We start from the raw sequence: 27,183 nt of genomic DNA on the forward strand, positions 1-27,183 counted from the left end.
TTCCCATCTTTAGAACACAAATATTGTTAGGGTGGGTATGAACCAAACTGGGCTAGAATAGAAGAAGTGCAGAAACAAATTCCTTAATAAGGCTCAGAAGGAGGTGTTTTGGCCACTTTTTGGAAGCCCAGTTTGAATTGTGAGAAAAATGAGGTTTCTCATTGTGTTGGTTTTTACTTGAGTGCCTTGCTTGATCTATGAGTTTGGGTGAAGGCCACACCACATTGTTATATGTGTTACACTAGTATATAGCAGAGATTGATCTACATGGTGTATATATATGTGTGTGTGTGTATACATATATGTGTGTGTGTATGCGTGTGTGTGTGTACACATACAGGGATGGGATCCGACCGGTATAACTACCGGTTCTGTTGCTCTGCGTCGTGCGCACATGCGCGAGTTGTGCAAGTCACGCAAGTCACGTGAGTGCAATTTATGACCTACTGAGCTGCCCGGACAGCTGAGCAGTGCTTCATGCAGGTGCGCAGCGGTTGGAAAAGCCCCCTTTTTCCTGCTTTTTCAACCGCAGCTGTGTCACGCAAAGCAGCTGTGGTTGAAAAAGCAGGAAATAAAAGTCAGGTAAGAGCCTGGGTGGGCGGGTTGGCCAAAACAGCAGCAGACACAGAACCAGTTCTGTGTCTGCTGCTCTTTAGAGCTACTGGCTCTATAGAGCCAGACAGAACCGGTAGAATCCCACCCCTCTGTGTGTGTGTGTGTGTGTGTGTGTGTATGTCTCTGTGTGTAAGCAAGCCAAAGAAAATCCTGTATACATAAAAAATAATACTGGATTGTTTATATCAGAAGGAGGAAAATGAATTGTGTTCCTCCTATTTCGCTCCTTCAGGAAGCAGAGGAGATTGGGGCAGTCTTTTCTCTATTTAAAATGGGAAGGACAGAAAATATGTTATTTTCTATGCAACAGAATATAGGTAACAATTAGTTACCTTTTGAATGAAGTAAAGCAGTCCATACAGCTAATAGTTATACAGTATTACATAACTGGTCGTACGCACAGGTAGTCCTTGATTTACGATTGGTCACTTAGCAATCATTCAAAGTTAAGGCTGATCTCCCCAGAGCTACTTCTGACCCAGATTCAAAGTTCCAATGGCTGGGGGCCATCCACAACCATCTCATTTTGGGCATTTGGCAACCACGCTGCATTGATCGCTCTTTGCCCGTGTCCCATAGTCACATGGCCATCACGCTTTATGAAGAATATTTTTTTTTTGCTAGCAAACAGTATTTACTTCGGGTTTCCAGCAAAAACTACCCATTGTAGACAATGGATTCCCTTGACAAATGTAGAGATTGCTTAATGTCCGAGGTGATTCACTCAATGATTGCTGCAAAAGTGTCATAAAATTGGGCACAGTCACATTCCAGGCACCACTACAGTTGTAAACTGAGAACTACCTACATCTGTAGAGTGTAATCTACAATTTTAGATTATGTCATATATAATAGTGTAGAATGTCTTTTTCTAAATACTCAGCTTTTAAACTGTCTTGTTGTGAGTAAGCAATTTGTATTAAACACATTGCATGGCTCCAAAAGCTGCCTGAATGTTGCCAAAATAAGATCCATCAGATGATGTTTGTCCTATGGTTTTTTTCACATAGAGCTTAAAATCCCATTGCTAACTGTGGCTTCTCCACATTTATTGAATTCAGGAATAAGAAACTTGTAGATGTTAGAAGTTGCTTAATTAAATCTCCCAGCAGCCCTAATCCCCATGTCACCTGAAGAGGGGTCCTGTGACTATTTCTCCATCTTGATCCAGTTCAGTATTAGCTACATCAGGGGTATCAAATTTGATTTCATTGAGGGCAACATCAGGTTTGTGTTTGAACTTGGGGCGCCAGGTGGGCACGGCCAGGGTGGCTGGGCCGAGGTGTGACCCCTCGGGACGTGACCCCTTTTTCAGCTGGGATGGCCTCCTGCAGCCATCTGCCAGCCAAAATGGAGCTCAGGGGGGCTGCATGCACCCCCCCCACCAGCTCCATTTTTACAGGCAGAGGGCTGCAAGAGGCCATCCCAGCTGAAAACAGAGCCTGTTCCATTTTCACTGACAGAGGCACTGTGGGCCGATCCTTTGCTGTTTCCAGGGCAGCCCGTGGGTCAGATCTAAATACCCGTGGGCCGGATCTGGCTCACAAGCCTTGAATTTGACACCCCTGATCTACACTGACTACCAGTGGCTCTCATAGTTGGGAGTCTTTTCCAACCTTATCCAAATATGTGGGTTGTCACTCTGGGATCTTCTCTATAGTATATTATAAGAACTACGTCTCAGTCTATTACTTTAAAAATGCCTTAACTTATCTAGCTAACTATATGACTGAAATTCATTCATTCCTAGGTTTTGAAAGATGGACAACTGGTCAGTCAGAATGATACCCCTCAAGCTGTTTTAACTGTGACACTTTTTGGAAGATGGTATGAAAAGGATCCTCCATCTACACACATTGACGTGTAACCCTAGCACCAAGAGAATCACAGTTCCCAATAAGGTTGAATCCACTATTCAACAAATCAGTTGCTTGATACTTTTACTATTTCAGTTGTCACTTATTGTTCAGTAATGGATAACTCAACTGAATATGTATTAATGGATATATTGATGCTGTTTAACGTTGGCTGACAAATCCTAAGGAATACAATCTCTTGAACTTTGTCCCCAAAAGATACAACAATGTAATAGTTACTAATTAGATCAAGGGTCTTCAAACTTGGCAAGTTTAAGATTTGTGGACTTCAACTCCCAGAATTCCTGAGCTAACATGACTGGAGGAGGAATTTTGGGAGTTGAAGTCCACAAGTCTTAAAGTTGTCAAGTTTGAAGACCTCTGGATTAGACTCTCTGTCCAGGGTTCTTGGAAGAAAAACAGCTTAATATATGGATCATCTCCAAATACAGCTGCCCACCACATATTAGAGCAGATATTTGAAGCCACTTTAAAATACAACAGATAGTTTAGATCCAGGTTGTGCCAACTCCACCTTGTCTCTTAACCCCTCATTTCAGAAAGAGACCCAGAAATGACCCAACCTGCCCCTCATTTGGGGATTATTTAGCAGGAATCAGTCCTCTAACCAGAAGGAACTAGAATACCAGACTTCAGTAATCGAGAATGAGAAAAACTCAAACTGCTATAACCTGTTTGTTTGTAACTGATTTTCAACTGGGAAGCCAGCTGGATTGAATTACTGGGCCTGTCTGAGATTGTAATATGAATTATGCCAACTTTTTGACTGTAGCCTTCACCCCACCCATTGAGGCTGTTTTAAAAATAAGATGTCTTAGAGAAGAGAGAAATTTTATGTTTGTAAGAATAAAAAATGTGTAATTTCAATTAAGGCAATAAATTGGGTTCTCAGATATTGTGAATAATTTCTAAGTTGACATGAGTAATACTTTCTGTTGTATGATAATTTATATGGCTATGCAGAAAAGGAAACTAAATATGAATGAAAAGGTATGGTGAAACTATGATGAAGGAAAAAATGCCTATAGAATATAAGCGTATTAACTAAGAGATTATGCAAACTTCAGATCGAGCAAAAGAGAAAGAAAATGTGTGTGTGTGAGAGAGAGAGACAGACACAGAGGGAGAGAGTGATTCTTAGAAAATGAAGGATCAACAAAAAATGGAGAGTGATAAGTTAGAATGCATGCATTCTGCAAACAAATAGTTTTACTCAAGGGCAAGGTAATTCATAGAATCAAATGAAATGGGAGCAGAAAATATTCTAGCATTTGAATTACCAAGATTTTTTTTGGTAATAACAAAAGGCAGGATATGGCAAAGACGCAAAAATGCTACTGTAGGCTTAGAGACTTGTTCTTTAGACTTAGGTTCAAGTTACAGAGGTTTTGTATATATGGGTGTGGGTGTGTGTGTGTGTGTGTGTGTGTGTGTGTGTGTGCGCACACGCGTGTGCATTTTGTACATGTTAAGTTTGAGCAATGAGAGGCTGGACCAGAGCATGAGTGCAACAATACTTTATTTTACAATAAAGGGCTGACCGTGCTTGCCAAGCCTAGAACTGGCTCGCAGCAATCAGCAAGAGGTTGGACCCCACAGCCTGCTTTTATAGCTGGCTGCTGGGGAGAGCCAACCAATGGGAATGGGGGAAGGAACGCCCACATAAGTGAGAGGACCTGAGTGAGAACTTCTTGAGTCCTCAGGACATAACACCCCTTCCCCCAGATGTGAACATGCATAGTCTTTGAGGTAGACGGGGGCTTGTGTTGGCGCCCGGAACGGCGCAGCTCGGGACATTGTCTGCCAGTTCGGTATCAGTCTGTGGCGGTTGATCTGGCATAGTGTCGATAACGCTCTCTCTGGATTGGGCATCCTCGGAAAACACCGGGTCGGTTACCGGGTCGAGCTCCCGTGGGCTGGGTCTGGCTGGTCCATTCTTCGGGCGCTGTTGCTCGAGCTCGGGCTGACCGGAACGACTGCTGGTGCAAACTGGACGTTGGGTGCGATGATGCTGGGAGGCGGCTGAGACGGCCCCTCTACGGCTGGCGACTCAGGATTCTTGTTGGCAAGGGTGCTGAGGCGCTTTCTAAGCTGGTCTATGTGTCTCCTCCAGACGCGACCATCCTCCAGTCTGACCCTATACGATCTCGGCCCGGTGACAGCGACGATCTCGCCTGGGATCCAAAGTGGGTCCCCAGCAAAATTTCTTGCGAAGACTGGCTCCTGTAACACAAAATGTCTAACCCCCGAAGTAGAAGCGAGGGGAGAGTCAGGGCAGTATTGTGGGTGCAGTCTATCCAATACAGTCCTCAGGCGTCGGCCCATCAGAAGTTCCGCTGGGGACTTATTGGTGACTGCACAGGGGGTTGAGTGCTGGCTCATCAGGAACCGTGAGAGTTTGTGGTGCCAGTCATCTTTGCCAAACCTGGCGAGGGCCTCTTTGGTGGTCCGGACGGCCCGTTCAGCCAACCCATTACTCGCCGGGTGAAATGGGGCTGTGAAAATGTGGCGAATGCCTAGGTTGGCTGCAAAACGGCTGAATTCTACGGATGTGAACTGAGGGCCATTATCTGAGACCAAGGAGTCGGGTAGTCCATGTGTAACAAACAGGCGTGTTAACGCGTTGGTGATTGCTAGTGTGGTGGTCGTGGATAGCTGTGCCACGTCTATCCACTTGGAATAAGCGTCCACGACCACTAGGAACATCTTCCCATGCACGGGCCGGCCAGATCGATATGTATTCTAGACCAAGGGCGCTGGCTTTCTCCCATCTGGTAGGGGTGGCGATGGGGGAGCAGGACGGGATTCCTGGCAAATGCTGCAGGAACTTACCCAATTGACAATGTCCTCGTCTAGACCCGGCCACCATACGTAGCTGCGTGCTAATGCCTTCATTCTCACAATGCCAGGGTGTCCCTCGTGCAACGCCTCCAGGACTCGGGACGCAGCGAGGTCGGAATGACCACTCGAGTGCCCCACAGTGAGACAACCCTGCAAACTGGACAGCTCCTGCATGCGAGTCTTAAAGGGTGCAAATTTGTTATCAACGTTGCCACCCGGCCACCCCTCCTTACCCAGTCGAGCACCTGGGCGGCGTTTGGTCTGCTTTGGTTTTAGTGGCGATGTCAAGGGCGTTGATGGGCAGGTCCAACTGGGTGATTTCGAAAATGGCATTGACAGGAGCTGGGTCTTCAGCCGGCGCGGGTAGGGGGCAGCGACTGAGCGCATCGGCGTGGGAAAGAGTTTTGCCGGGCGGTGGGTAAGTTTGTATGAGTAGGCCGCTAGGAAAAGTGTCCACCTCGTCATTCTAGGGGAGAGGACTTGGGGTGTCTGTTTGTCTGCCGGCCAGTAGGCCCAGGAGGGCTTATGGTTGGTGACCAGTTCGAAAAAAGTGTCCAAAAAGGAATTCGTGAAACTTTTTCACGGCTGCAACAGCTGCTAGGGCTTCTTTGTCTATTTGACTGTAATTTCGCTCCGTGGCCGAGTGTCCTGGAGAAAAAGGCGATGGGGCCTCGGAGCCATTGGGAAGTCTATGACTAAGGACCGCCCCAATTCCAAATGGTGATGCATCTGCTGCCAGTACTAGAGGAAGGTTGGGGTCGGGTGGATGAGCACCGCCTCTGGCGTAAGTAGTGATTTGACGGCGTTAAACGCCTGGTCCTCTTTGTGCCCCCAGTGCCACGGTGACTTTTTATCTAGTAATCTGTGGAGGGTTCGGCTACTGAGGCTTTATGGGGTAAGAAGGATGCATAAAAGTTCAGCAGCCCTAGGAAGGCTTGTAGCTCCGTTTTGGAAGTGGGCGTGGGAGCTTCGTGGATTGCCCTGACTTTGGACTCCAGGGGATGAATGCCAGAGGCGTCAATTTTATAACCCAGAAAGTCCACCTGTCTAGTGGCAATGGCGCATTTTTCTTTTTTAACTTGAGGCCATGCTGTCTGAACCTCTCTAACACTGCTCGTACTCTCTGGAAGAGTTGGGGTCTGTCCCTAGCCGAGACCAAGATGTCGTCAAGTAGGATACTACACCAGGGAGGCCCTGTAAAAATCCGCTCCATGAGGGATTGAAAAATACCGAGGGCAACACTTACGCCAAATTGGAGACGCTTACATCGGAATGCACCCCTGTGAGTAACGATGGTCTGGAGTTCCGCTGTTTGGTTATCAACAGGGAACTGCTGATACGCTTGAGACATGTCCAATTTAGCAAAAATGCTGCCCGGCTCGAATGTGTGCAATAAGTGCTGAATGAGCGGGCACAGGGTAGGCGCTGACTTGTAGATATTTATTAGTTGTTGTCTTGTAGTCGAGCAAATTCTCAGGCTACCGTCTTTTTAAGGGTGTGACAATGGGCGTCTCCCACTTGGCGAAATCTGTTGGCTCAATGACCCCTTGTTTTAGTAGTTTATCCAATTCGGCGTCTAGTTTTGGTCTAATAGCAAATGGAACCCTGCGTGGTTTTAATCTGATTGGGACCGCCTGGGGTCAACAGTGAATGAGATGGGGTTCCATTATAACACCCCAGCTCTTCGCTGAACACATCTGCGTAGTCAGCGAACAAGGAGTCAGTGTCTGAGGTTGAGACAGCATGGACTCCTGTTAACCCTAGGCCGAGGTGGGGAAACCAATCGAGCCCCAATAAGGTTGGTAGATTGCCGTTAACTACCACTAGAGGTAGGTGGCCTTTAAAAGTTCTAAAACTGACAAAAAACTTGCCTCTGCCGATCACAGGAATGGCCTTCCCCTGGTAGTCCTTCAGACGGTACTGGCATCTCTGAAGCCGGGTAGTAGATAGGCTGGGGTGGAGTCTCTTGAGGGTGTTCCACGAAATTATTGAGAGCGCTGACCCTGTGTCAACCTCCATGTGGCACGGTTTACCTTCTAGGGAAACGGAGAGAAATTTTACTAACAGAGTGGCAAGTACGCCTGGCAAGGTGGTCTGTGCGACAGTTTAATACTTGCCTCTGTGGTCCCGAGTTCGAGGACGGGGTCTGCGTGCAGTGCTTTGGGGGCTTGGCAAACTCTCGCGATGTGCCCCTTCTTATGGCAGTTGTTGCAAATGGCTCCTTTAAACCTGCAGGTGGCCCTCTGATGTGATCCCCACAGGCTAGGCACAACGTGATGTGCTTGGGTGGACCGGTGTGTTCCTGTCTGGCCCCTACCTGCGACCGTCTGTCGTTGGTGAGGCGGTGGGACGTCGTCTTCATCGTTTTGGGTTTCCTCCGCTTCCACCTCTTCGGAATGAACGGGAACGATGCTGGTTTGGCACTTGGGCCCTGAATTTCGGTGGCTGAGTTTGTTGCTAGCTCGGCTGCTAGGGCCTCCTCGACTGCTTGCGCCAGGTTGAGGTCCTTTTTGCTAGTAGGCGCCTCTGCAGGTTGAGATCCTTGACCCCACAAACTAATTGGTCGAGGAGCATGTCCTCCAGGTATGTTCCAAACCCGCAGTGCAGGGCTGCTGTTCGGAGGGCGGCCATATACTGGTTGATTGTCTCCTTACTGGACTGCTTCCTCATACGGAACGTGAACCTCCTGGCGATTTGTGAAGGTCTGGGAGCGTAGTGGTTAGTGAGGATCTCTAGCAACTCGGACCACGGGACGTTTTTCAATTCTCTAGGCGCTACGAGGGCGCGGCGGTATCGTAAACGGTGGCTCCGCAGTAGATGAGGAAATAGGATTTTTCCGGTGTTCTCCAGCGTCTGCCAGGCCGACCGCATCTATGTAATGATTGAAGCGGTTCTTATACGACTCCCACTTCTCTTCGTCTGGTTTAAATGCCGGGAATGCTGGGTTGGAACTCATGGTGCTAGACAGCTGGGCTACCTGTAGAAAAAATCTCTCTGGGACTACGAGCGCTCGTGGGTATTAGTGATATCAGCTCTGGAGGGTTTTCTGCTAACCTCTCCTTCTCTCTCTCTGGGTTATCACGTTTACTGCTAACCGTTGGAGGTGTCTTGATTCGCGCCAAAAAGTAGGCGTAGTGACTTCTTACAGCGCTGTGCTGTGTTGCTTACTGGTCTGAAATTCAAATGACACCCGCTTTGAATTTCGCGCCAATGCAGAGCGGCTGCGGCTCGCAGTGCTTCACTTTCCCGTGGCGGGCTAACAAGCGGCTACAGACGCTTCTAACTTTTTGAATCAGACCGCTTTCTCTGGCTGCGGATTAGCGCTTGCTCTCCTTGATCGCTCGTTTTGAGGGCTGACCGCTCTTTCTGGGCGCGGGTCAGCGTTTTCTTATCGCCAGCCGATCACTCTCTCTGGGTTGCTGATCGGAGGCTAGTGACTCAGCGGTTGCACGGTGCTTCTGGTAGCCATCCCATCCTCGTCGCCAGTGTTAAGTTTGAGCAATGAGAGGCTGGACCAGAGCATGAGTGCAACAATACTTTATTTTACAATAAAGGGCTGACCGTGCTTGCCAAGCCTAGAACTGGCTCGCAGCAATCAGCAAGAGGTTGGACCCCGCAGCCTGCTTTTATAGCTGGCTGCTGGGGAGAGCCAACCAATGGGAATGGGGGAAGGAACGCCCACATAACTGAGAGGACCTGAGTGAGAACTTCTTGAGTCCTCAGGACATAACAGTACACATATGCATCCCTTGAGAATCCAGAAGATATAAATTGATGCTTCCTGTTTGGAAAACAAGAGTCATTCTTGACTAAGAAATAAAAATTCCATCACATGGGGAAATTTACACATGTTGCTTTACTTTCATGTTACAATGTGCAGTGTCTGTGATAAGTAACAGTCTTATATTTGGAAATCAATGGTATGTCCATTTTATATGCTGAGACTGTGATTGAGGGAGCTGAACTTTGAAATCCAGTCTGATATTGATCTGATTGAAGCTGCTATTTTAAATATTGGCCTTGAGTGATCCTTAACCATCCTTCCCTAGCCATTCTCCCATAGGGATAATGGTATTTGTAGTCCAATACCTTTGGGAGGATGCCTTTGCAATTTGACAGAAGAATGCTATTTTGTTACAATCAATATTGTTTTAAAATGGATTGAACACACACACACACCCACGTTATGCAAAAGAAGAGGCAGGAAACCTAATTTCTTGAACACTGTTAAAACCTTAAAAGGCTAACAAATCAATGAACACTGCCAATGTTAAATATGAATATTATTGCAGTTTAGCATGCTTCCTTAAAGAAACTTGGTGGAAAGTGTTTTGGCTTTGAAACATGAAAATAATTTGCTATATTCCTCTCCTGGCCAAAAGAAATCCCTTTCTTTTTGCCAGTATGCCTGCATAGCAACCTTTGGCTGTTGCCAGGATAAACAAGAAGCACCTGTCCACAATGCTCTGATCCTTAGAAAAGCAGTGCTTTCAAAACCAGGCATAATAGCCCTTAACTGATAAGCTGACAAATCAAAGCAAATTCAAAAAAATATTAGCATTGCAAAAGGTAATTAACTCTGTATTAACCTGGAAAGATGCTCACGTTCAGAATAACATATAATGGCAACTGATAGCTTTTGATATTGCGATTCAGTTGTATGCTTGCATGTGTGTAACTATTGTTAAATTCAATAGAGCTTATTTCTGAGTAGCACATTAATGATCCTATTAAACTGCTTCTACACAAGCGGACATCTCATTGCAATGGGACTTGCCTTCCTACAACAGTGGTTTTCTTCCACATCCACCTCCAGACTCAAAGGAATCCATTCTACTGATTGATACTATACTATTGGTAGACTGAAATTGCTGGGTACATTTTTCTGATTGTAGAATTGAATCATAAAACTGCTCAGTTCTACAGCACTGTATGAAAGGAGACAAACTGGTTATAGGTAAATCCCTGTCTCAGACTGCTTTTAAAATGGCTATTTTTGGAAACATTGGTGTAGATGTTGAGCAAAACCATCACCTGATTTACCAATTAAATACTAACTAAATATTAAGTATCATGAGACCTAATGATAAACTGAAAATTAAATTCTGTGGATATACAATCATGATTTAAGAGTTATATTCGTGTGTAATATCATCAATATGCTTGAAATGCTTCTGTAATTTTGCAGTCCAGGGACAAACTTCAATAAATCATTTTGCATATTTTCATTTAGATTCTTTTTAATCAGGAACAATCCACTGTTGGACGGTTATTAAGTAAGTAAATTGCAGTATTAAATTAGATCTCAATATTTAAACTTTTCACACACAACATGAGAAATGTGCTTTCAGTTGTAAGATACACAAATTTAATAGCAATAACTATCTGCCTTATTTTTGGCATATTTATTTTCATGGTCTTGACACACTTTTGATTTTTCTTTCTTTCTTTCAAAAAACCCATTAACGCCCTCCACACTGCAAGCAAACTTGTGCCTGGAAAGATTTATCATCAGCTTATCTTGTCTGAATACTTAATACTGACGTCATTGTGTTAGTTAAGACTTTGCATCAGACTGCAAATGAAATTCAGACTTGGTTGGACTCCGCTTCAGTTAATTGAGGTTGAATGGCTGATTAGTGATATTTTGGGCTATTTTGGATGGATTGGCATTCAAGAAAGATTTTGTCTTAGCTAATGAGCATTGTTTTCTGGAGGTAAGATTTATTTCTGATCTGGGGATTTGGATGGGACAAAAGTGTTAAACAAAAGAGTTTGCTTATTAGCAGCACAGTGATAGAGCTGAAGGGACCATTATTTTTTATTTTAAACCAATTAAAAACATGTCTAAGATAGCCAAAGAAGTTTGAATAAGGCTACAATTATAATACTCTGAAAAGTGTAATTAAATTCTTCGCATGAGGAAGTGGTTTATAGTCTGCCCAGAGTAAGATGAATTTAAATTTAAAAGGAGATTTATAAATATTCTATTTTCAGTCTATTTAGGAATAACATTTATAATATTCATTTGTGTGTGTGTGTGTGTGTGTGTTTGAATTTGTCTAGACTGATTGACAGAGAGAGAGTGATAGAAATCACCCAGCTGGTTTCATGCCTAAAGCAGAGCTGGATCTCACACTCTTTTGGTTTCTAATCTGATACCTCTAATGTTTTAATTTATTTATGGGGGTAAGGATGGAATATAAATTAATATTTATTTAATTTTTAATATTTTATTTATTTAATATTTATTAAAATGTTAAGGTAGAAATATGTTGCTCTCATTTTTTATTGCTAAGTTAAAATGACATTGATAGTGATATGAATATAGATATAGATAATTTATATAAAGATATATAATTTGCCATGTTGAATAGCACAGAAAATATTTGTGGCAGGTGTGGAATATGCTAAATATATTGTTGGAATCCGCTATTGTACAAACATTTTCAATCCATGGCTTTTTTTTAAAAAAGTATTTTATTATTGATTTGCCATGAAAATGGTAATATTTCAAAAGCTTCCATTCCTTAAGAGAGAGTTCTATTTTATGTACAGTATTTCCATATATACAAGGCACAAGCATTCAATTGTTTTAAAATTATATTTTATTAAGATGAAAGCTCTTTACTGAAATTAGGTGAAGCTCTGGAAGGTCATACTTGACCTTGATAAGGCAAGATTTCTATTTCTCCAGTTCCGTTACACTAGCTAGACTCTTATCAGTCCTCAAATTGAAGTCAATTATAATGTTTACAAATTACAATAATTGGATTCACATATCTTACTAGCCCCAAACCAAGAAAGCCTTATTATGGCTGAGCATCAGAAGTGTAACCTGTAATTACTGTATCTGTAATTGACAGGCCAGGCCCAACACCCAAATTTAGTGATGGTTAGCCAGCAACCAGCCAATGTCTGAATCTGAATACACATTTTCACTGACCAATATTGTTGTCACACAGATATGGGGAAATAATCTCAATCCTTCCCCATGATAAAAATGTCTTTTTCAAAACCAAAAGTAGTTGAATTCAGAGAAGTTGGATCCTGGGGCTAGGGAAAGAAAAGAGGTCCTGTTCTCCAATTATTAGGAAAACCTACAGAAAGATGGAACAGATAACAGATAATCAGAGTTGGAAGAGACCTTGTAAGTCATCTAGTCCAACCCCCCCTCCACCCAAGCAGGAGACCCTACACCATTTTGACAAATGGCAATCCAATCTCTTGTTGAAAGTCTCAAGTGATGGCACTCCCACAACTTCCGAGGGCAAGCTGTTCCATTGGTTGATTGTTCTCACTGTCAGAAAGTTTCTCCTTATTTCCAGGTTAAATCTCTCCTTGTTCAGTTTCCATCCATTATTCCTTGTCTGGCCTACAGGAGCTTTAGAAAATAGCTTGACCACTTCCTCCCTGTGGCAGCCCCTCAAATATTGGAAGACCACTATCATGTCTCCCCTGGTCCTTCTCTTTACTAGACTAGCCAAGCCCAATTTCTGCAACCATTCTTCTTCATATGTTCTAGTCCCCTAATCATCCTGGTTGCTCTTCTCTGCACTTTTTCTAGAGTCTCAACATCTTTTTTATAATGTGGTGAACAAAATTGGATGCAGTATTCTAGGTGTGGTCTTACTAAGGCTTTATAGAGTAGTATTAGCACCTCACTTGATCTTGATGTATCCCTCTGTTAATGCAATTTAGGATTGCATTAGCTTTTGGGGCTGCTGCCGGGGTGGGATTCAAAATTTTTAACAACCGGTTCTGTGGGCATGGCTTAGGTGGTGGGCATGCTTTGCTGGTCATGTGAGTGGGTTGACATGGCTTGGTAGTCATGTGATTGGCTGGGCGTGGCCAACTCAACATCATGCACATCGAGGCATGCATCTCTTTGCCTGGCCTCTCAGGACTGTGGGGATGCTGCAACAGTCATAAGTGTGAAAAATGGTCATGTCACTTTTTTCAGTGCCATTGTAACTTTGAATGGTCATGCCACACAAGCAAAGTACCAGCCAAAGAGGAAAAGAAAACTCCAGAGAGGTTCCTGAGACAGGAAGTCTAATCCTGCCAAGAATGTAATAAGGTTAATGGAGAGGCAGTTTCTGTAAGCAACACCAGAATGTTTCCTTCCTGCCTTCCTTACAGGGTTAGGCCAGTAATTTCTTCTAACAACCGGTTCTCCGAACTGCTTAGAATGTTAACAACCAGTTCTAGCGAACAGGTGCGAACTGGTAGAATCCCACCCCTGACTGCTGCTGCTGCACATTGCTGGCTCATATTTAGCTGGTTGTCCACTAAGGCTGAAACAGAATCAGGTGTGACATTCTACCAGTTCGGCCAAACTGGTAGCTCCGAGGATCATCTTTGAGCGAACTGGTTCACTCTGACGATCAGCTACTGGGCCTTCCCCTCCCTGCCTCGGCTGTATACTGACCTTTATTTCCTGGTTTTCAAGCTCAGCTGCTTCATGTGGCACAGTAGATTGCTGCATCAGCTGTTTAACACACAGGCAGAGTGCAGGATTTCAGGAGAAGGTCAGTGGTAAACCCTTGGTGCTCATGCAAAGCGCGTGCTCACCATACCGATTGTTACACCGGTTGAATCACACCCCTGAGTCATGCTCACCAAGCCGCGCTCATAGAACCGGCGGTGAAAAAAATTGAATCTCATCACTGAACAGAATTCTAAGCATGTGAGCGGAGAACTTTAGCATCAGACGCAGCAGTGGTGGGATTCAATTCTTTTTTACTACCGCTTCGGTGGGTGTGGCTTGGTGGGCATGGCAAGGGAAAGATACTGTAAAATCTCCAGTCAGAGGTGGTATTTTCCAGTTCTCCAAACTACTCAAAATTTCCACTACCAGTTCTCCAGAACTGGTCAGAACCTGCTGAATACCACCTCTGAGACCCAGCCATCCAAAGCAATCAGTAATAGGTCTCATTTGGAATTATGCATTCAGTTTAACCTCTCTTGTTCCATGTGGTTAAGTCCATTGTTTTGTCTTTGGTATTTTTGTTTTTGGTACATGCTTGGTAAATTGTGCATTTTTGAAGAAAGGCGGAGTTTCTCTAAACTGAGGGGTAGATCAACGTATTGTCTTCTATGGGGATTTTTTGGGAGGGAGGGGGTAGCTCTTTCCTTTTATTTCCCTTCAATTTTAATGGATTTCTATTTAGCTCATTTCCAATTATCTATGATTATTTAAGCATTTTTGTTCATTCATTCATTCATTCATTCATTCATTCATTTTTTTTTAAACAATGTCGCATTTTATTCATCTCTTGCTTCTAGGTGTTCACTGATTCGTTGCTTGATTATCTTTTCCAGAACCCTGGTATTGAGGTCAGGCTGATAGGTCTGTAGTTTACTGGATCTATTCCCCCCGCCCTTTTTTTTTTGAAGATGGGAACTACATCAGCCATTTCCCAGTCTTCTGGCAGTTTCCCGGTGCTCCAGGATCTTTGAAAAATATACTTCAGTGGTTCTGAAGTCATGTCTGCCAGTTCTTTCTGAACCTTTGGGATGAAATCCATCTGGTTCCTGGTGATTTGAACTCATCTAAGGTGGACAGATAGCCACTTACCATTTTCTTCCCTATTTAACTTGTGTTCCTAATCTGATCTTTGCAGTGCTGTTTTTGATGGGTTGGACTGTTTTTTTCCTTTGTGTAAAGACAGTTGCAAAACATGAGTTAAGTAGTTCTGTTTTCTCCCTATTACCTGTCACCAATGGACCAATTCTTTCTTTGACTATTTTCTTGTTTTTAACATGTTGAAAGAAGTTGTTTTTTTTTTGTTTTTTTTAAACTTTTGTCACAATCCTTAGTTCATTAGGAGCCTTAGCTTTCCTCACTTCCTCTTTGCGGGCTCAGGCTATTTGCTGATATTCTGCCTTAGTTATGTTCCCCTCTTTCCACTTTTTATACTTGTCCTTGTTGACTTTCAATTTATTAGAGAGTTCTTCATGCAGCCATGCTAGTTTCTTTTGAGAATGGTTATTTTTCTTCTTCCTTGGTATTCTACTTTTATAATCTCACTTTTCAAAATTTTCCCAAGCTTCTTGAGTTGTTTTCCCCTTGAGGATTCTCATTCATGGAATCCTTCCCAAGCTCTCTCTAAGTTTATTGAAATTAGCTCTCTTAAAGTCCAAGACTGTTTGAATTAATAACAGAAATGTGACTTACAAAGTACTGGTGCATGGTGTCTGTTATTATGAGGGTTTTATTTAACAGCTATTTGAGGATATAAGCTAGGAAATGATTAGATAATTCTGCTGGGAAATAAATTACTAACCATCCATTTCATGTGAGCATTAGAAATGAAAAGATAAAAAAACAAAAACAGCTTGCAAGATCTGTTTTAAAACCTCAGTCATATCCTAGAGGCTGAAAGATTCCTTTAAAAAAAAAGTGAAGGATTGTCATTTCTGTAGAGAGAATAATTAGTAGTGCTTATCAATAGCTTTTCATAATTTGTGTAATGTGCAAACACTGTGCATGTTAAACAAGCATCTAGTAGTTCCATATTAACCGATCCAGCCTGTTGATCTGGGCTGTTTGCTCAATAGCGCAAGCCACACTGGGCCATTCAGGATCACTCTCTGTACACATCAGTCATTTTGAAAGGAAACACAAAAGGGATATATTTCCTTCCCTTTGCAATGCTTGCACAAGATGGGTGACATATGGCTCCTTTTGTTCATAATGTACTTTTCACCTTTAATTAAACAGTTGTTCAGATTTGCCTTTCTGGTAGATAGAAAGGATTTTTATGCAACTGTTTGCCTGACTCTCAGTTCCTTTTACCAGTTGTTTTCTAGCCACGTTGACTATAAATGTGCTTGGTTCTGATTATGGGAGGCCTTAAAAACAAACGTGCAGCAGTTCTTATGCTTCAGAAGTGTGTTTTTCCTTTCCTGTCAGTATGGCAGAGGAGGCATGAATTATTTTATCTTTGGAAGAAATCTTGTGAAAGAAGGAAGGCAAGGTCAGAAAAAAATGGGCTACAGTGGATGTAATGGCCAGCAGGAGGCGGGAGCATCCTTTGAATCCAGAAAGTGGGAAGATGATACTTCTAGCTAGCTAGTTGGAAGTTCTACAACTATTTTCCCATGGCTATATAGAGACCCAAAGCAAATTACCAAGCTCAGAGAGCAAGCAGACTCTACAAAAATAAATAAATATAAAATGGACAAACCACACCAAGTAGCATGTTGTTTATAAAACTAAGTTATGTCCACTACATTTATTGGACACAATCGGCACATGAGGGTCTGCAGATCTAATGAAAAGTATGAGCTACCTTGGGAGAAAGGAGAAGAAGGCATGCTGTCTAGGAAACAATCAGACAAGAGTAACAGGAGCCCACTTAATGGTTAGAAAAATAAATTTAGGAAGGACTCACCCCAATGAATCAAAAGTTAAGAGAACAGCAATAAAGAGGACTGGATGCTAAAACATATGAAGAATGGTTGTAGGAACTGGGCATATCTACTTTAATGAATAGGGGACATGGTGGCTCAGTGGCTAAGATGCTGAGTTTATCAATCAGAAAGGTTGACAATTCGGCGGTTCGAATCCCTAGTGCCGTGTAATAGAGTGAGCTCCCATTACTTGTCCCAGCTTCTGCCAACCTAGCAGTTCGAAAGCATGTAAAATGCAACTAGAAAAAACTTTGGTGGGAAGGTAACAGCGTTCCATGCGCCTTCGGCATTGAGTCATGCCAGCCACATGACCACAAAGATGTCTTCGGACAACACTTGCTCTTTGGCTTTGTAATGGATATGAGCACCGCCCCCTAGAGCCGGAAATGACCAGCACGTATGAACCTTTACTTTTACCTATTTTAATGAAAGAAAGGACTGGAGGTGACATGATAGCAGTGATCCAATATCTAAGTGGCTACCCCAAAGAAGAGGGAACCAACCTATTCTCCAAAATACCTGAAGGCAGGACAAAAAACAATGGATAGAAACTATTTCCTGAGAGTTAGAACAATTAATCAGTGGATTGACTTGCACTTGTGTGTGCTACAAGACTGGCGGTTTTTAAGAAGAGATTGGACAACCATTTGTCTGAAATTACATAGGGTCTTTGGCCTGAGCAGAGGGTTGGTCTAGATTCTAGAAGATCTCCAAGGTCTTCAACCATTGGAACTAATTGCCCTCGGAAGTTGTGGCAGCACCATCACTTGAGACCTTCAAGAAGAGGTTGGATTGCTATTTGTCAGAAATAGTGTAGGGTCTCCTGCTTGGGTGGTGGGGTTGGATTAGATCAGGGGTCGCCAACCTTTTGGACCTCAGGGACCACCAAACTCATAATTTTAAATGCCAGGGACCACTAACTGGTTCTGTGGGCATGATCTAATGTGTGGGTGTGGCTTGGTGGTCATGTGACTGGCTGGGCATGGCTTGTATGTAAATATTATAAATATTTATATAAATATTGATTTTTTTATTTAAAAAAGAGCAACTTTTACCCAAAATCAGGCAAAGCAGGCAGGCAGATTGAGTTGCTCACAGAATCATTCATTGATCTATCTATCTGCCATCAGCTACCCGAGTCTGTCACATAAAATTTGCTTGCTGTGAGTCTGCACTGAATAATAGAACCTTCAGTCCTAAGGGAGGTTCAGCTTTGCTTAAAAGCAGAGCCAAAGATCTAAAGACTAGTTAGAAAGCAAGAAATCCAACCATTTCCTGCTTCCTAACTAATCTAAATCTCCTGGCACAGCAGAACAGATGATGGCTGGGAGAAAAAAAGGAAAAATAGCAATTTAGCAGGCAAGTTTGCCAGGTAAGGAGTGAGTGGGCAGGGAGGGTTCCCGCGGGTCATGTGGGTGGCACAGCCTTGTGTTTCTGTGCAGCCTGGATTAATTGCTTTGGGGGTATGTGCTCTGGGGGTGAGATTTCTCTGAGGCCCAGCCAAAAAATTTTTTTGGCGACCGCTGGACTAGATGACCTATAAGGTCCCTTCCAACTCTGATTATCTGTTAAGGTCCCTTTCAACTCTGTTATTTTGTTAAAAACAAAGGTTGCACTCCCATTTGTGACTCCCATTTGTGATGGCCCAATGTACAAAACCAAATATTTGTCACTTACCAATTCATGACTTAGTACGGTGCGTAAACTCACCAACTTCACTTGCCTGCGAAGGCAGGAACTTTCTGGTTTGCTCTTGCTTGAAAACATGTTATTGTTGTTTGTCATGGCTATCCAGATTTGTCTTAATTTGGCTGGCTTCCTTGCCACCTTCTGTGCCACCTGTAGACAAAAATATTACAAAGCTCATTTAATCTTGTGGCCTGCCAACTTCTTAAGTGGGTAGTTGGATGAAACTTCTGTTTTTTCTTATCCCTTCCCCTTATGATTTATTGCCAACCTTAGCTGATGAAGGAGATGTTTTTTAAAAACTGTTTAAACTAGCTTGTTTCTTTGCTACTGTGTGCACCACTTACAACCCAAAGTAGCACAGCTTCTATTGAAGCTCTTGTATCACCCAGCTAAAAGTGGGGTGGGGAGGAAGGTTAAACATTCACAGATGAAAGTTAGATAGAGAATGATAGGGATTATTTCTTCCCTTAGTTTATCAAATCCTGAGAAACTAATTCTTTTAAAAATATCTAGAATTAAACATTTCTGAATTTTGGCAGCACAGCAAACCATCAAATGAACCGTGGAAAGTTCCGGATTAATGTAAATATTTAGATGGAGGCTGAAAAGCCTTGCTAATCTTAAGATGGGAAAATAGCAATATAGCAACAAGATATGCCTTAGCTGAGGACAGCAATGATGTCTAAGCTGGTTCTGCTCTCAAGCTAACATTCCCCAGATTGCTTCACCTGCAAAAAAGTAAGGTTCACTGAGAAAGCCCATCCTCTTTGGGCTTCTCACCTCACAAATTACTCCCCCTACTACTCTTCTTTACAACTAGCATCTCTGGTCTTCCTACAGATCCACTCTCATCTCTAAAATATGGAAAAAGAAGAGTTTACTCCTTCCATTACAGCCATGCAACTCTAGATGAGATTTGCAATCTATCAGCCTCTCTCCTCTGAGGCATTCCTTGAAGAATAACAAGCTCCAGAGTTGGGTGATGCCCCTGTAAAATTAATTATTTAAATAGCAAGTAGTAAATACAAACAAGAACATTCTCAGGTTTTATGTATACAGGTAGTCCTCGACTTAGTTCATTTAGTGACTGTTCAAAGTTACAACGGCACTGAAAAAAGTGAGTTACGACCATTTTTCACACTTTCAGCCTTTGTAGCATCCCTATGATCATGTGATCAAAATCCAGATGCTTGGCAACTGGTTCATATTATGACCGTTGCTGTGTTCCAGGGTCATGTGATCACCTTTTGCAACCTTCTTTTGCAACCAAAATCAATGGAGAAGCCAGGATTCACCTAAACAACGTGTTACTAGATTATCAACTGCAATGATTCACTTAACAACTGTGGCAAAGTTGTAAAATGGGGCAAAACTCACTTAACAAATGTCTCTCTAAGAAATTATGGGTTCAATTGCAGTCGTAAGTTGAGGACTACCTGTACAAGCCATGTTGTGACAATAACAAATTAACCCTCTCTTGAACTAACCCTGTCTCATGCAAATGTCTATAATTCCAAAGAATCTCTCAGGATAGTCTAGAGCAGGGGTGTCTAACTGGCAGCCCATGGGCTGGATGTATCCTGTGCAAGTGATGTCCACCCCAGCTCCATGAAGGGGAAAAATGTTGCCACACGTCACGTGATGGCAGCGTGACGCCGCAAGCTTAACATTTGTGGTCTACAGAATTATAACTTTCACAAAGGAAAGCAAATAGATGTGTCCCAGGATAATGATGTGAGATTGAATTTGGCTCGGTCACTGGGGTCGGAGGTTTATTCTTCCGAGCTTTCGGACTCATGTCGGGGCTCATCTTCAGGGAAATTCTCTATACTGAAATATGTGCTTTGGGTTATTCTGCGAATTGTGATTAGGTGATGCTTTTCTATTTGGCCGATTGATGTGTTGATGGCTGGAGATCGTCTGCCAAGCCCTCGGCTCCTAAGTATTAGAAAAGCTGGTGGTAATTCAGCACTCCTATTAACTGATAAGGGATCCATTTCCCAGGCTTATTACTTTAGTTTGGCAAGATTCTGTCCATTAGGTGTAAGCAAATAAAGAATTGAACTCAATTGGATTTCACTATGTCATAATTGGCTTTGAGCCAGATATCATGTGAATGCAATTTGTGACTTTTTTTTTTTTGCTTGTTTCTAGCATTTTTTTTTTTTGTCAGTTTCTGGCCAAAAATGCCCATTTGGAAGAATTGGTTTGCATTTACAACCATGGTATTTACTTAATGACCACTGCAAAAAAAAGTCATAAAAGTGAGTCTGATCATATCAATGTCTCAATTTATAACCTGAATTTATGACCAGAAATCAGGGGTGGGATTCTACCAGTTCGCACCTATTCACTAGAACCGGTTGTTAACATTCTAAGCAGTTCGGAGAACCAGTTGTTAGAAGAAATTATTGGCCTAATCCTGTAAGGAAGGCAGGAAGGAAACATTCTGGTGTTGCTTACAGAAACTGCCTCTCTGTTAACCCTTATTACATTCTTGGCAGGATTAGACTTCCTGTCTCAGGAACTTCTCTGGAGTTTTTTTCCCCTCCTTTGCTGGTACTTTTCTTGTGTGGAGTGACCATTCAAAATTACAATGGCACTGAAAAAAGTGACTTATAACTGTTTTTCACATTTACAACTGTTGCAGCATCCCCACAGTCATGAGAGGCCAGGCGAGGAGATGCGTGCCTCAATGTGAGTGATGTTGAGTTGGTCATGCCCAGCCAGTAACATGACCACCAAGCTGTGTCCATCCAGTCACATGACCACCAAGACACGCCCACCAACTAAGCCATGCCCACCAACTAAGCCACAAGGACTACCAGTACCAGTACTAAGAAAGGAATGACTGTGGTGGTCACATTCTAATTTCTAAGGTGATTGTTTTGTATCCCAGATTTTTTTTTAACCACTGCTTCATAAGGCAGACAGAATTCCTAAACACAGGGAATGTTAAGGGAAAGGTTTCTTCTGCAAATCCCAATAGCAAAGAGGTAGGTAAACAGCAATTACTATAATTCTAGATAAGACTTTGGTGAACAAGGTGAATTTCCAAGTAGAGCAGTCCAGAATGAAGCTGAAGAGTTACAATGTCAGTTCAAGGGAGAGATGAGGTCATGGTGAGACAACAAACCAGGGTCATAAATAGCTTGATTGAAAGTATCACGATAGGGAAGAGACCCTTTTTTTCTACAACGGCTTAATACTCTGCTGTGTATGTGCAGCTGTGGCCAAACCTTGCTGGTGAGTTCAGCATCTTGGTACTTTCTTGAGTTGTACACTTCAGCAAGGTGCATAAATTTCAAGCGGAATTGTTGTGGAGGGAGGAAATTGAGTCACATCCCCACGGCCATGACAGATGGCCTTCAAACCCTGAAAACACAGATACTCTTTTTCTCAGCTGTGTCCAAGAAGAGGCCTAAAAAAATAACTTAGTGGTTGCTGCAATAGGGCCAAAGCCTTTCTAGGTGCATGCAGTGTATGACCACCATGCCATATTTTTTTTGATCCCCTAGTGCTGCTTAGTCCTGTGTTTCCCCACAAATAAGACACAGTTGTATTGATTTTTTTTTGCCTCCAAAAGCCCTCTGCAGCCATAAAACTAACTCCAGATTGATGCATGCAGCACCCCCAGCCTCCATTTCACCATCAAAGGTCTTCCTACCTACCTTAGGTTGATTTTTACCTGTGTGCTCACCCCACCTCATGCAACCAAGTGCAACAGAGTGGGTGGGGACTTAACTAGGGCTTATTTTGGAGGCAGGGCTTCTTTGGATGCACATATGAAAATCAAGCTTTGCTTTATTTTTGGGATGGGTCTTATTTTTGAGGAAATACAGTAGTACATCTACACATTTACACTTTTGTCATTCTCATTAATAAAATAATTTGTGGAAGAAAAGGTGAATAGAAGTTGAGAAAATATGGAACAGTTATTTCAGATCTCTTCAATAGCTGACCACCTTAAGTGTCAGTTTCATCTAGATGACTCCTACTTACTTTACTTAAAATGGCTCCATTTTTGTAATTGCAGTGATGATGTCACCATAATTCACTTTATTAGTATTCTCCAGAACATACATCTTTATGTCTTAATAATTCATGATACTTTCATTTCTCAATTACTTCTGCATTCTATACTTATATGACTAGGTTTTTCAGTTTGGCAAAGCCGAGGAGCTCGTGCCAGGTATAAACAGCCATTCAAAACAGAGACTGAAAGAAGGAAGGGGTTAAAAAAATTAAATGCAGATGAATAAGGAATCCCAAAATGTTGCAAATGTTATAGCTTTCCACTATACCATTAATTAGCTGTAAATAACTGAGTAATTTAAAACATTAAAAATCACTCATATGTTCTAAGCTGAGAAGTAATAACAAGAACTATGGTCAACAAAGTTTAAATCATTGAGTTAATTACAAATTCAACCCACATGATTAAAAATCTTTTGGGATTTAAATATCCTGTAAAACTGGAATTTGGGATGCATATGTAAAGAAACCTAAATGTTGAGTACAGTACAAATCCATGAATGAAATTGCAGTTTGGGAATGTTATTCAGTTTGAGTTAATTTTTATATCAGATTTAATTTTCAAGTACAGTTATTCCAGATATTATAGCACCCAAATCTACTTTGTTGCAGTGCCTGGCATTGTCCCTTCCCCTCTGTGGCTAGTTATTGCCTTAAGCAACAATTTTATACTAGGCTGCCAGGTTGCTATGTTCTTCACTGATCATCAGTTGCTGTTTTAATAATCTTGAAACTGATGGCCCGTTAAGTCAATGAATCATCTTCAACCCTAGCCATGCATGCTTCATGAACCCTTATATCTCCCAGGGTTTCTCCCAGGTTGAACAAGCATATTCTAACTTTCATATCTCCTGCTCAGTGGTGGGATTCAATTTTTTTTTTTTACTACCGGTTCTGTGGGTGTGACTTGGTGGACGTGGCAGGGGAAGGATACTGTAAAATCTCCAGTCAGAGGTGATATTTGCCGGTTCTCCAAACTACTCAAAATTTCCTCTACTGATTTCCAGAACTGGTCAGAACCTGCTGAATACCACCCCTACTCCAGCTCACAGCACATCAAAGCTTTCCTTCCTCGTCCTTTTAAAAGAACGCATTTAAATTGCAAAGTAGAAATAGTGCTACTTTGTTTCTATAAAGCGGACCTATCAGTTGGTTTCCTTACCACAAACTTCCACGGACTTACAGAGGAAGGTAGGAACTAAATAACAACCTGTTCCCTATGGTTTTGATTCATCAGAGTAGTGAAAGTATTATAATGGAAGAAAAGGAGAAAAGAAGGCTTGCTTGTTGTATAACATAGGAAGGGGATATGGAAGTATCCATAAGAGCAAACATCTGGGGAATAAAAGGAAAGGCACAGGGACTAGTGAGCAAGGAAAAACAATTCCTAAAAAGAAAAAGCAGTTCAGATAGGAACCATCTAACAAGGCTGATCTTCCTTGTATGGATGAGAAAGACCAGAAACAGGGGAAGAGGAATCAAGTCTAGTCTCTGGGCTATGCAGAGTCTTGCAACCCAGACCGATTTTTTGAAGTAGGCTTAAGTAACAGCTGGGAGCAGAGAGCAATATGAACATTTTTCCCTATTGGATTTACAAAAGTGGCTTGAAGAATTCTATGCAATGGATATAAGAAAGAAAAGGAGAGAAGTCACACCTTATTTGAATGAACTAAAGATTAAGATTGTTAGAAGTAAAACAAAGTTAAAGTTGATTTATTTGATCGAGGTTAAAACAAGAAATTCTGGCAACCCTTTAAGGACCCTCCACTGACATCAGAACTGAAAAGATGATCTTTAATGAATAACAGATAGAATTTGAGATGAAGAGATAAATATCTGTAACATTGCAAAGGGGTGATGAGTCACCAAATGTATTTATATTTGCTATGATGAAGGTTGGAAGCAACTTCTTTATATAAGTCTTTTCTCTTATTTATTTTATTCACACTTTTCCCAACGAATCACGATGCCCATTTTATTGGTCCTTTTATTAGTTCTAGGAAATAAAGTATCTTTGGCAAAATTGGATAGGTTCTAGTTTTAAATCCCCAGAACTTTTAAATACTTTTTAAATAACATCTCAATCAGTTATGAAATAACCACACCAAAAAGGGACACTTAACATCTTGATATCCACTATGCTTTTTAATCTTTTGCATTTTCACTATATGTTTTATTTTAAATATTTATGTGGTCTTTTTAAATGAGAAACAGAAAATCTTTCAGAGCAGATAGCAACATGTCAGGATCCTGGGAGGATGCTCATGTCTAAGGGGGACCTGCCTATTCACAATATACCTTATCATGGTCAAGACAATCAAGCTATCAAACTCAGGACACCCACTGTCAAGATCAGCACACCCACTGTAATAAAAATAAAAGGCACCTGAGCTGTGTAAGTTGAGAAGATAGCTCCGGTGTTGGAATTCCATGGCATGGCATTCCATGTTCCCTAATTTCCTTCTGTGTGTGACTCCAAGTCAGTTTTGGCTCCTGGCAACTGCTTGGACAAGTTCCTACAGTTTCCTTGGCAAGATTTTTTTTAGAAGTGATTTGCCATAATCTCCTTCCTAGGGCTGAAAGAGATAGTAACTGGTTCAATGTCATCCAGATCAGGGGTCGCCAACCTTTTGGACCTCAGGGACCACCAAACTCATAATTTTAGATCCCAGGGACCACTAACTGGTTCTGTGGGTATGGCTTAATTTGTGGGTGTGGCTTGGTGGTCATGTGACTGGCTGGGCATGGATTGTATGTAAATATTATAAATATTTATATAAATATTGATTTTTTTATAAAAAAGAGCAACTTTTACCCAAAATCAGGCAAAGCAGGCAGGCAGATTGAGTTGCTCACAGAATCACAGATTCATTCAAAGATCTATCTATCTGCCATTGGCTAGCTCAGTCTGTCACATCAAATTTGCTTTCAAGAAAACTCACAAAATTAACTCACAACACACCATACATGTAAATATTGATTTTTTTTATTTTTAAAAAAGAGCAACTTTTACCCAAAATCAGGCAAAGCAGGTAGGCAGATTGAGTTGCTCACAGAATCACAGATTCATTCAAAGATCTATCTATCCGCCATTGGCTAGCTCAGTCTGTCACATCAAATTTACTTGCAAGCAAACTCATAAAATTTGCTAGCAAGCAAACTCACAAAATTAACTCACAACACACCATGTATGTAAACATTGAATTTTTTATAAAAAAGAGCAACTTTTACCCAAAATCAGGCAAAGAAGGAAGATTGGGTTGCTCACAGAATAATTCAGTGATCTATCTATCTGCCATCAGCTAGCTCAGTCTCTCAAAATTGCTTGCCGTGACTCTGCACTGAATTTGCTTGCCATGAGTCTGCACTGAATTTGCTTGCCATGAGTCTGCACTGAATTTGGTTGCAAGCAAACCTTCAGTCCTAAGGTTCGGCTGTACTTAAAAGCAGAGCTGAAGATCTGAAGACTAGTTAGAAAGCAAGAAATCCAACCATTTCCTGCTTCCTAGCTATTCTAAATCTCCCAGCACAGCAGAACAGATGATGGTCAGAAAAAGGAAAAATAAAAATTTAGCAGGCAAGTTTACCTGGTAAGGAGTGAATGGGCGGGAGGGTTCCTGCGGGTGATGTGGGTGGCGCAGCCTTGTGTTTCTGCGCAGCCTGGATTAATTGCTTTGGGGGTGTGTGTGCTCTGGGAGTGAGATTTCTCCGCTGTCACCAAAATTTTCTCACGGCCCATCAGTTGGCGACTGCTGATCCAGATGGCTTTATGCCTAAGAGAGGACTAGAACTCCTATTTTCCACAGTTTCTAGCCTGATACCTTAAGCACTAGACCAAACTGACTCTCTTCCTAGCTTTTGCTTCTGCTAAAAAAAAAAAATACAAGCTTTTACTTTTGGTACTGATGTTAGTGAAAGTTGCTTCTACTTGCATAAGATGAAGCTTTCAGTTATCAGTTCTGAGACCCTCTTTTCCTTAACAATAATCTTCATTCAGTTATCAAAGAACACCAGTTCATCTCAATTTTACCCCTGCAAAATCAACTTATATCTCAGTCTTCTCTAACAATTGGCTGCTTTAGGTCTGGCAAAGAAGACCTGGGTGAATTCACAGAGCAAATCACCATTTTGTATTGCTTTGGCCAAGAGAACTCCTTTACTCTTAACATAGGCTAAGTCAAAGGCCTCAAATACCATATCCCTGGGATCAAGAAAGGATAGGAACCAAGAAGAAATCTCCTGACAGAGCAGCCAATCAGCAGCCAACAGCAGAACCACTTGCCCCCAGAAATTATGGGTGCTCCAACGCTGGAGTTGGACAGCCACTTGTCTGAAATGGTATAGGGTCTCCTGCTTAACCAGGGGGTTGGACTAGCAGCACCTTGGAGAGTTCCAATCGAGCTGCATATTCTAACAAAAACAAAAAAAACTGGAGGTTGGTGATTCCTGCTGTCAAAATTTTGAATATTGAGGGGGGTTTTTTTCTAGAACATATAGCAATATAAAGCACAACAATCATCTATTACTGGGCAAATGCTCTGGAGAAAGAAGGAATGTGAGCCAAGATTGAGGAAAAGATATTTATTCCAGCCTCAACTAGTATTTGATATGATTTGCATTCTTAATTTTGAATCAATTACAGTACTGCCTAGTCATGGTGATATAAGTGCCAATGCTCATTCTTGCTTTGGATTAAGTTTCCAATGTG

At 42.0% G+C, this 27,183-nt stretch overlaps 1 protein-coding gene across 3 annotated transcripts in view; it reads left to right on the forward strand.

The window, feature by feature from the left end:
- Nucleotides 1-27,183, forward strand: part of VNN1 (vanin 1) — a 48,016-nt gene that overhangs the window by 16,261 nt on the left and 4,572 nt on the right. For 2 of the 3 annotated variants that reach the window (XM_087940822.1, XM_026705508.2), the window contains one exon: nt 2,366-3,397. In XM_087940822.1, coding sequence (XP_087796948.1) covers nt 2,366-2,482 — 117 coding nt within the window. In that variant the 3' untranslated portion in view covers nt 2,483-3,397. Of the gene's footprint in view, nt 1-2,365; nt 3,398-27,183 lie in introns of those variants that run through there. The other variant, XM_087940826.1, reaches the window with a different exon arrangement.

The sequence above is a fragment of the Pseudonaja textilis genome, chromosome 1, assembly GCF_049901715.1.
Source record: "Pseudonaja textilis isolate UNSWEBS1 chromosome 1, rPseTex1.2, whole genome shotgun sequence".
Lineage (NCBI taxonomy): Eukaryota > Metazoa > Chordata > Lepidosauria > Squamata > Elapidae > Pseudonaja > Pseudonaja textilis.